The sequence below is a fragment of the Ursus maritimus genome, unplaced genomic scaffold (assembly GCF_017311325.1).
Source record: "Ursus maritimus isolate PB19 unplaced genomic scaffold, ASM1731132v1 scaffold_5, whole genome shotgun sequence".
Lineage (NCBI taxonomy): Eukaryota > Metazoa > Chordata > Mammalia > Carnivora > Ursidae > Ursus > Ursus maritimus.
In genome coordinates this window covers 53,391,791-53,401,861 of record NW_024426663.1, presented here as the reverse complement: position 1 = coordinate 53,401,861, position 10,071 = coordinate 53,391,791, and the positions used below count along the sequence as shown (strand labels likewise).

At 50.5% G+C, this 10,071-nt stretch overlaps 2 protein-coding genes and 1 long non-coding RNA gene across 4 annotated transcripts; 1 reads left to right on the top strand and 2 right to left on the bottom strand.

Moving 5' to 3' along the window:
- Positions 1 to 500: 500 nt before the first annotated feature.
- EIF4EBP3 (eukaryotic translation initiation factor 4E binding protein 3) lies at positions 501 to 2,520 on the top strand. Its single transcript, XM_008691520.2, has 3 exons — positions 501 to 725; positions 1,840 to 2,013; positions 2,179 to 2,520. The coding sequence occupies exons 1-3, from the start codon at positions 623 to 625 to the stop codon at positions 2,205 to 2,207; spliced, it is 306 nt and encodes a 101-aa protein (XP_008689742.1). The 5' UTR covers positions 501 to 622; the 3' UTR covers positions 2,208 to 2,520.
- A 913-nt stretch (positions 2,521 to 3,433) lies between these two features.
- Positions 3,434 to 9,506, bottom strand: SRA1 (steroid receptor RNA activator 1). Of its 2 annotated transcripts, none has more exons than XM_040622350.1 (5): positions 9,347 to 9,506; positions 9,093 to 9,218; positions 4,486 to 4,691; positions 4,056 to 4,170; positions 3,434 to 3,906 (listed from the first exon to the last, which is right to left on the bottom strand). In XM_040622350.1, the coding sequence occupies exons 1-5, from the start codon at positions 9,369 to 9,371 to the stop codon at positions 3,695 to 3,697; spliced, it is 684 nt and encodes a 227-aa protein (XP_040478284.1). In that variant the 5' UTR covers positions 9,372 to 9,506; the 3' UTR covers positions 3,434 to 3,694. The 2 variants fall into 2 exon arrangements, with proteins under 2 accessions (XP_040478284.1, XP_008689735.1); XM_008691513.2 differs by having other exon boundaries at positions 4,062 to 4,170.
- On the bottom strand, positions 5,935 to 9,086 carry LOC121100732. Its single transcript, XR_005832509.1, has 2 exons — positions 8,629 to 9,086; positions 5,935 to 6,057 (listed from the first exon to the last, which is right to left on the bottom strand). It is a non-coding gene; the product is annotated as an uncharacterized LOC121100732 (long non-coding RNA).
- Positions 9,507 to 10,071: the final 565 nt, after the last annotated feature.

The following is a 10,071-nucleotide window of genomic DNA, read 5'->3' as shown; positions in this document are numbered from 1 at the left end:
CCTTCCCCTTCCAGCTGTGCTCCAGGCCATCGGGCCACTTTTGACGCTGGACTGTAATTGATTAATGGGAGGCAGTCCCCAGCTGTGCTGAAAGGCACAGGCTTTCGAATCAGATACACTCAGGTCTGAATCTCAGCTCCCCCTCCTACAAGATATGACTTTGAACCAGTGACTTAACCTCTCTGGGCTTTCCTTTCCTCACCTGTAAAATGTGGCTATTAATGGTACTTTACTGTCCAAAACTGTTGGGAGAAATGGGTGAATTAACACATGGCAGTAATGTGTGCCATACCTCACCGGTCCCGGCGCCCGGTTTAAACAGTAAATAGTAAATAGCTGAGTGGCTGCAGCACTCATGGTCACGCTGGCCAATGTTGAGCCAGGAGGAACTGGAGGCCTGTGCGGGGCTCGGGACTCCTTTACACTTCGCCCAGTCGGGCCTGCCCCCTCACGAGTAAGGCGGGACCGTCGGATTGAGTGACGGCTAGTGGCCCGCCCCGGGCGTGACGTCGTCCTGGTGTTGTTGCTGCGGCCGCACGTGGTCCGCTGAGTCCGCTTCAGAGTTAGCTGCGCTCTGCGTCCTCGGCACCAGCCGATTGCCTTCCTGCTCGTCCCGCTCGCTATGTCCACATCCACGAGCTGCCCAATTCCCGGGGGCAGGGACCGGCTGCCCGACTGCTACAGCACCACGCCGGGGGGCACGCTATACGCCACTACCCCGGGAGGTCAGCGGGCCGGGCTGGGGTTCCGCGGGCATTGGGCAGGCGAGCGTGTGCGTCCTGCTGCGCGGGGCGGGAGTGAGGAGGTGCAGGCCTTGGATTCTGTCCGCAGGCCCTTTTGCAGGTTGTAGCTTTTGCAGGGGGTGGGGGATGTTTGGAGCTGAAGGCAGTTTCCTGAAATCTCAGTAATGCACCGTCGCTTAAAGCCTAGCTTCCGGGTGACTGTGGCCTGGGTTCTGGGTGCCTTGCTCACCCGGCCCTCCCGACTTGAGCGACTGGGATTAGGAGCCGAAGCCCCAGCTGAGCGTGGCCTGAGCAGAGAGCACCCGATCTTACAAAGCGGCTGGAGCAGGACTCAGGCAGTTGGGGCCGGACGCTTTCGGTATCTGCGGCTGGGCTGGCTGGCGGCTGTTTGGTTGGGCTGGTTGCCTGGGATCTTCAGCTGCTGGGCTCCCGACCCAGGGTTTCCTGCCACGTGGAGGCAGAGGGGAGGGGCAAGAACAGGGTAGGGCCCTTTGAGGACAGAACTGGGGCCAAATTTCTGTAGGCTGGGGCTGAGCCTGATAGGATTTGGGAGAGGTCAGGATAAGAACAGCCTGTCCCTGTGTTTCACGCGGAAAGCCTCTGTCCAGAGGAACACAGCTTCTCTCTGTAGGGTATTGAAATCTAGGTGGCAAGCAGAGGTGAAACTCCTTTTTACATCTGCTGTTTGGCTTCCTTAGCCAACTGCCTGAAGGGCTAACGCCCCCCACCCCCAACCAAAGTAGGGAAGTCCCAGAGCCCGCAGAGTCAGACAACAACAGTCTGAAGTACCTGAGTTCTCCAAGTTTTGTGTTCCTCCTAGAACCGAGACCTGAAACTTCCCTAAACCAAAAGCCCCTCCTGGACCAGCTGGGAGGCCCCACTTGCTTTATGGCACTTAGTCACATCTTGGTTCGACCTGGAAGTCTTTAGGTGCTCTGACGCCTAGTCAGCTGAGATCCCAGCTGGGCTGCAGAGGAGCAGCCCTTAATACATGGGGAAACATGAGTCCCAGGTCCCTAAAAGGCCTGTGTGTGATACCCCATACAGCTCTGTACCCAAGCTTCAGCCTCTGTAACTAGTCCCTACCCCTTGACAGGCACCAGGATCATCTACGACCGGAAGTTCCTGCTGGAGTGCAAGAACTCACCCATTGCTCGGACGCCCCCCTGCTGCCTCCCTCAGATTCCCGGGGTCACAACTCCTCCAACAGCCCCACCCTCCAAGCTGGAGGAGCTGAAGGAGCAGAAGGAGACAGAGGAAGAGATACCCGGTAAGGAAAGCAGGGCCTAAAATTAAGTGCTTTGAGTCCAAATTGAGCCCCTGTTAAGTAGAGTGGGGATTTAATGCTGAGAGGGGTTTCTGCACTGATGCTAAGCTTGCTGAGCTTGGAGACCCTCAGCCCAGCAACCAGTCCTCCTGCCTTCTCTTTCTCCAGATGACGCACAATTTGAAATGGACATCTAACCCAGTGCAGATGATCCTGTGTGGAATTAGAGGAATCCCTCATACCGCTGCTGCCATCACCTCTTCCTGGTGTATTCCAAACATCAGGTGGCCTCATGTAATCTGGAAGGGAGTGACTTGTGGTTTCAGGCCTCCCTTAGTTCTGAGGCAGCTAGACCAGGGATAGGAGTGGGCAACGTGCCAAGCCCTTAGCTCTACTTTCCCTTCGGTCTGTAGGTACTCCTCCCAACCCCCAGTCCTCCATCATCAGGGGCTGAGGCTGGGACTGAGGGATGGAGTATGTCACTGTCTGATTGCTGAGTAAAAATTCAAAGAAATGCTTTGACTCTGGTGTTCTCAACACTGACCTTCCCGTCTCAGCCACACAGCTGAGGGCCCCAGGAGACCTGGTTAGGAACGGAGGTCCCAGGTCCCTTCCCAGCTGTCATCGGGCCCACCTCTAGCAGCAGTTAGAGCCTAAGGCAGGCCATGGGGGCAGGCTACAGGAGCGGCCAAACCATAAACAGCAATAGCCTGACCCCTGCCAAGGGCTGTTCCAGCCTTTCCAGGAAGCAGCCTTCCTGGAATTGGGCCTCTCCTGCAGTCCCTCCCTATCTGTTCCACAGCAGGAAGAAAAGAGGCACTGTCCTACAGTTTAACCTTCTCCAGTCTCTCCCCATGCCTTTTCTGTCTTCCACCTGTAAATATCGTCCCCTATTCCAACACTGAAAACCTATATCCTCCCTTCTCAGCATGATTTGGACCTCTGTGGCCCCTTCCACCTGGCTCTTTTGTCCTCAGGGTTAGAAGAGACTTTAGGGCCCAAGATGAGGTGGCAGCTTACTTGACAAGTCAGATAGAGTCATGATCCTACTCCTGACCACCCCCCCCCAACCCCCAAGAAAGTCATGATCCTGTATCTCAGCAATGTAGTCTTTTTCTCCTTCAATTAGCTGTGTTCTAATCTCTGTAGTACTGTATAGCTCAACGGTGACAGTGCAAACAGGGCAGTCTCCTTTTCTAGAGGGAAAAATCTCCCCTGCTATTTGAGCTTCTGTTCTTATGCTGAAACGAAATTATCTAAAAATAGAGATACTCAGCCCAGCAAGGAATATGTGTTTCCGTCTATTTTGGGGGAAAGTGGCAGGCAATAATTGGTCATGCCTAGCAAAGCCATTCATGATGAATGGAAGAAGAAGAGAGTAGGGTACACAGGGAGCAAGGCAGTCAAGAACACCACAAGCGACTAGTATGGCACAGGAAGGGCTTCTCTCTCCTACCCAGGGCCCACTGTTAAGATGTTTTTATTGAAATGCATATGTTATGGGTAACAGGTGACTTTCCTGTTACCCAGGTGGCTGACACCTCTTCCCCCAGAGATGGGTGGGTCAGGCCAAGGATCCCAAAGAGGCAGACAGTCTCCCAAATGGTAAGAGGGAGCCAGGTGAGAGAAGGCCTCCCTGCCAAGGTATAGGAAATGGTGTGAGGTGAGTTGGGATCCCACAGGATTATGGAGCCTCTTGGACGCCTGGTGCCATCTGGTTCTCCTCAGCTGTGGCTGTAGATTTCTCTTCGTCGGCCTCTTCCTCTGAAGACAGATTCCTCTTTTCTGCAATTAATCTTTTAACTCCCACCATCCACTGACTGACCTCAGTCACATGGTCGACCATGAGTGAACGGTGGATGTCATCTGCTGCATCCCACTGGTGACTTGAAAGCTCTGAGGAAAGAGAGGAGGTAAAACAAGCAGCTTGGGGCGAAAGACCTAGCTCCCACTGCTCTCTTCGCAACCAGTCAGAATCTCAGTATCTCTTCCAGCTCAGCCATCCAGGACAAGTTGAGGGAGCGAGGCTATACCGAAAGACCTACCCATACCTCGCACCAGCAGAGCCATCCTCTTCCTCACAGGCACTGACAGCTTCCCTCCGGCCCACTGTTCCCGCAGCAGAGCCAGGCGTCGGCTGATGTCATCACATACTTGCTTCTGAGAGACAGAAGCCCCCTCCAAGTCAGTGCTGCTAGCCCAGCAGGGGCAGGGGAAAGGCAGCACCAAATAGATAGTGGACCTGGTTTCTCTGGCCCAGAGAAACAATCTTAAGAGTTCCGGTTAGAGGCCCCACTGAGAATCTGATAAAACTTAGGGATCTCCTCCCAAGAAAAATGTATATATGGCTAGAATTTTACAATTTCCAGAGTTTCTCAGCGCCTCAGAAACTCATTCTGGAGTGCTGCTTTACAAGTAAGAAAACAAAGGACCGCAGTCCTTTTATGCCCCCACTGGTGTGCCAAGGCTTATTACCTTTGTGTGGCCACGGCAATCCTCCAGTGCCTCTTCCAAAGGTTTGAGCACATCTTCCAGCAGAGTTTCAGATTCAATGACTGGGAAATTTGTTGGCTCCACACCAGAGGCAGGACAACTTCCCACAGGTGGGGACCTGGAAGCCTTACTTGAAGGAGGCGGAGGCCCCACGGGGGGGAGCCCGGGAGAAGTCTGTGAGGTGGGGACTGAGAAGGTAAAGGGAGATCAAGCAAACATGGCTAAGACAAAAAAATTGGCAAAAAGCTCGATTCTAACTTCATCCCTTCTAGAGGGCTATTCTCTGGGACAAACTCGTTCACTCAAAAATGTGTATTTCTGAAGTTTCTACCAAGTGCCAGACAATGTGCAAGGCACCAGAGACAGTAGTAAACCAAATGAATTAGGTTCCTGACCTCAGAACAGAAATTCTAGGGAAAGGAAACACACGCACACACACACACGCGCGCGCACGCGAAAATTACCAAATTATGTTGCATGCTACAAAGAAAACATGATGTAATAAGAGGAATAGTAGGGGCGCTTGGGTGGCTCAGTCAGTTAAGCCTCGGACTCTTGATTTCGACTTAGGTCATGATCTCATGATTGTGAGATGGAGCCCCAAGTCGGGCTCCGCGCTCAGTCTGGAGTCGGCTTGCTTGAGAGTCTCTATTCCTCTCCCTCTGTCCCCACCACCCCCACACCCTCCGCCCCACGCACGCACACTCTCTCAAAATAAATAAATAAAATCTTTTAAAAGGAGAGGTATAGTACAGGGAACCACCTAGACTGAGTGTTCAAGGGAAGGCCTTCTGAGGCGACTTCTAAGTTTATCCTTGGTCACCCACTATGTGGCATGTGGCAGGTTACCCTTAACCCCTGAGCTTGGGTTCCTTTTCTGTAAAATGGGGATATCATGGTAGTAGCACTTACTTCACAGGGTTGTAGTGATGATTAAGAAAGACGATAGGTGCAACTGCTAGATTACTGTGTAGCAAAGAGTGTTCACAAAATTAACAGCTAGTGGATGAGACAGATGCGGCCACAAAAAATTACGTGCTAGGCAGAGGCAAGGGCAGTGCCTAAAAGCCAGGGTAAGTCCCAACTTGTTCAGGTTACACCAACCAGCCCTGCATGGCTGAAAATTATTAACACTGAAGAAAGCAGTATGAGCAATCTCTGGAGAAGCAAGCAGGGGTCCAGACCATATAGGGCTCTGGAGGAGTTTGTTCTTGAGCCTAATGGTCATGGGAAGCCATCATGGGCAGGTTTATAAAAGCAGGGGGTGATGTGGCTAGACTTGTGTTTTTAAGACATTCACTCTGTATGGTCTGTGAAAAATAGATGAGAATAGGTCAAGAATGGAGGCATGGACAATAACTGGGAAGTTAAAGGGGTAGTCCAGGAAAGAGAATCCTGGCATGGACTAGAGAGAGAGCAGATGAGGGGAAATGGAGTGGTCTGACATTTATTTAGGACAAGGGAGCAATAGGACTTTGTGGATGGGGAGTGAGGGAGAGAGGACTCAAGGATGACTCTTGGTTTTTGCCTGTAGTAATGGGATGGTAGAAAACACTATGGAGAAAGAGAAGAGAAAAGTCAATTGACTTCTAGGCATCGACATTCATATGGATGATTAATTCATCTCATGGTTTGGCCTCTCAGTTTCTTGAGCTCCTCACCTCCAATGATGATTTTTCCCACCCTTCCTCAGCCTCTCACTGCTGTCTGCCTTGTTCTCAACAACACTGCACCATCTCCAAAACCTGACCAACCCCCCATCCTTCCAGCCCAATCAACAGATTTCATGCATTAAAATCATTCCTTTGTAGACACTCTTACCTCACTTTATCCCCTCCCACTGTCCCACTTTCCTGGTAAACTCAACTTGCCTGCACTTGTCGGAAGGAAAAACAGAACCATGCTGTTGAGTTACACTTTAAATTCATGGGTATAGGTATTAAAAGGTACCCAACACGGCCTGGAATTCCTATCCTTTGCCTCGTTTTTCAATTCTTCTGAACTCTTTTCACATTTTCTCTCTGAATTTTACTATCTTCTCCCCCTACTTTTCCTTTCCCTGCATCCTACATCCGACAGTGTCACTACACAGCAACTCTCTCATCTCCTCACCACCAGTTCTACTAATCGGCCTGTACCTGTGGCCACTTTCCTTCCTCTGAGAAATGAAAGTTTCCTGCTCCTATCAGAGGCCATCTTTCCACCTATACTAATGCCAGCCTCTTGTCTTCTGTAGGTTTCTCTCCTGCAGTTATCCTGTTTTCCTGCCCCACCAGTTCTCCCACTAGAGAATCCTCCAGTCAGCATACGAACATGCTCTAGTGTTTACCATCTTAAAACCAAAAATCCTCCTTTTCCTCACATTCCATCCTTAGACACAGCCTCATTTTTCTGTCTCACAGCAGAATTTCTTGATAAGCTATATAGTCTACAGTTAATCTCTCTACTTCTTTTCACATTCTCTCCTCAGCCCATCCAGCTGGGTTTCTACTATCATCACTCCAAACTGCTGCTGTGGTAACTAGTGTCTAATTTAGCTCGGCAAATCCAGTGGGCCCTTTTCTCTATCTGTCCATCCATCATGGTTGAGTCCAAATTTTACTCTGAGTAAATTTTACTTTTCTTCTTGCTTCTTTAGCTATTTCTCAAGCCCCTTTGTAATTCCTTTTCTACGCAACCTTGAAATGCTAGAGAGCCTCAGGGCTCCATCTTGGATCCTCTTTAGGCCTCTATCCACACATTCTTCTTAAGTAACCTTATTCAAGCCCACAACATCAAACACCATCCATACAACCATGACTCATTTCTATAATTCTGGCCTAGACCTCTCCCCACAGTAGCAGCCCAAATTCAACATGTCCAAGACCAAGCTTGCTTTTGCCCTCCCCCCAACCCTTTATTGCCCCCCATTCCCTGGTTTCCCATATCTGTGAAAAATACCAGCCAGTTCCTTAAGCAAAAAATTTGTTATATTCTTCTTTCTCTCACCTATATGTACTCCTACCGGCTTCCTCAGTAACATATGCCATATCCATCCAATTCCTGCTACCTCTATACTCCCACTCTTGTCCAAATCATCGTTAAATCTTGCCCATGTTAGCAGAATAGCCTCAATTTGCCTTTCCCCATCTTTGCTAAAATCTGTTTTCCATACAGCAGGCACAGTGATCTTTTTTAAGATGTACATCAGTCAGTGTTTCTCAAGCTGGAGAGATTCTGCTCCTGAGGGCAAATGTCTGGAGGTGCTTTTGGCTGTCACAACTGGGTGAATACTACTGGCATCTAGTGGGTAGAAACCAGGAATGCTACAAACATCCTACAAAGTACAGGACAGTCCCTCACAACAAAGAATTATCTGGCCCAAAATGTCAGTCATTCCAAGGTTAAGAGACCCTGGGTTGTGGGGCACCTGGGTGGCTCGGTCAGTTAAGCACTCGTATCTTGATTTCGGTTCAGGTCATGATCTCAGGGTCATGAGATTGAGCCCCACGTCAGGCTCTGTGCTGGGCATGGAGCCTGCTTCGGATTCTCTCTCTCCCACTGCCCCTCCCCCATTCACTCCCTCTTAAAAAAATAATAATAATAATTAATAATTTAAAAACCCTGGTTTGTGTCATTCCTCTGCAGTGCTGAGTGTGGACAACACAGGGGTGCTGAAAGAGCTAAATCTGAGCCCGTTTGGGGCATACCTCCAACTGTTTGCACAGGACAAGCTCAAAAGTAAAGACATCCTTTAAACTTTTCGACAGCTTCCAATTTTACCCATTTTAAAATACAAACTCCTTATCCTGGTTTACCAAACCCACTCTGATCTGGCCCCTGCCTACTTCTCAGATTTTAATTTCTCTACCTAACCCACTGTGCCCTAGCCATTAGGTATTCCTTCAGTCTCTGAATTTGCCACACTCCTTCTCAGGGTCTTTGCACTGTTTTCAGCGTGTGGAATGCTCTTCCACCTGATCTTTGCTTGGCTAGATTTTAACCATTCAGCTTAAATGTCAGCCCTCAGCCACCTTAGTTACAAAATCACTCTTGCATTACCCTGTTTTCTCTGCAGAGCCCTTACCACTACTTAATTTGTCTAGGCTACACTCTAGCTTTGGAGATAGACATGAAAACACAAACCTTTTTTTGTCTTGTTCACTGCTGTCTAGTTTGCCCTCAAGCAGTGCCTGGCTCAGAGATGCTCAGTAGATAACACTGATTGGATGAATGAATGAATGAATGAATGAACACAGTAAGTCTGGATGCTTATCATACAACCAAGTGAAGATGTAGCACAAGACGAATGTATCACTATGGTATTCAGGTTGGAAATAAAATGTGGAAACAATTTGAGAATAGAAACTATATAAAAAACCGTAGGTCTGGAAGAGCTCACCTACAGTGAAAGCAAAGAGATTCTACTGAAACTCACCATTTACTACTGACCTAGGCAGCAGAAGAGGAGCCCGGGAAGGGGCCTCCCCTGTGCCCCTTTGTGGAGCTCAACCTCTCAGACCTCAGAGAGAGCAAAAAGGGCCCTCGGGCCAAGTTTTTCCCTGGCACCGCCCTCTCGGCGGGTCTCCGCGCACAGGGCCCCCACGCACCTCTGGGGGAGCCATCCTGGGGAGCGGCGACCCTCTTGGTGAGCGGCGTGCGCTTGGGTCCACCAGCCAGGGTCTGCAGCCCGTACGAGAACTGCGGCGGGTCGTTCCAGCCACGCTCCTTGTTGCCTGCGGAAGCGAGGGGACATGTGAAGCGAGCCCCGGAGAGACGAAGGCTCCACCCGCCCAGTGCAGGAGCTGCCCTCAGCATGGGTAGGGGGACGACCCACCGCCCCTAGGCCGCCGGCCGCGCTCACCCGGCTTCACGTACAGCTCCGCCATCTCCACTTCCGCAAGGCCAGCAGCACAGCGCGTCACTTCCGGGGCGGCCGTACACCCGAGCGGGGTGGGCGGGCCCCCGGGCCGGCTGGTTGCCAGGAGCCCTCTACATTGAGCGGCTGTTCAGAAATGCCGGGAGCCGCTGTGGGAACGCTGCCCCAGCTCCCCGAGGAACTCGAAATCTCCAGCTAATAAGGCATCGAGGCCCTGATCAGAAGGCACTAAAGGGGGCTGTTTTCCAAGAGGCGGCGCTCTACGAGCCCTAATCCCCTGTAGGTTGAAACTCTGTCACAGTTGCTCTCAGGAGTAAGTTTTAACCACCAGAACTCCCGCCCCACAAAAGTCCCTGTGTGATCTAGCCAGGTGGAATTCTAGAACCTCACCTCTGTCTACTGCCCTGCACATTTATACTCTCTGGAAATCAGTAACTAGTACTCATTTTCCTTCAGTACTTAGGTTAAGTGTCTCACTGGAGCCTCCACAACCCTGAGATTTCCTAGTTGTACTAATACTATCTTCTATCTTATTTAATGCTTGTTCATCTCCCCTTCTGAAGGAGGAACCCAGATTTTATATCCCCACTGTCTAGCACAGAGGCCTTAGAAAATACATTTGTTGAAAGACTGAAATTAGATTTCCGCCACACCCATGTCCTCACGTGACTACAGGCAGCCACCAACACCAAGCAGAGACACAGACACTC

Coding starts and splice junctions, on each gene's coding strand:
- EIF4EBP3 (XM_008691520.2), top strand. CDS start 623: ATGTCCACATCCACGAGCTGCCCAATTCCCGGGGGCAGGGACCGGCTG. Junction 726..1,839: donor ATACGCCACTACCCCGGGAG/GTCAGCGGGCCG, acceptor ACCCCTTGACAG/GCACCAGGATCATCTACGAC. Junction 2,014..2,178: donor GACAGAGGAAGAGATACCCG/GTAAGGAAAGCA, acceptor CTCTTTCTCCAG/ATGACGCACAATTTGAAATG.
- SRA1 (XM_040622350.1), bottom strand. CDS start 9,371: ATGGCGGAGCTGTACGTGAAGCCGG. Junction 9,219..9,346: donor GGAGCTGTACGTGAAGCCGG/GTGAGCGCGGCC, acceptor TCGCTTCCGCAG/GCAACAAGGAGCGTGGCTGG. Junction 3,907..4,055: donor TCTGCTGGTGCGAGGTATGG/GTAGGTCTTTCG, acceptor CTCTTTCCTCAG/AGCTTTCAAGTCACCAGTGG.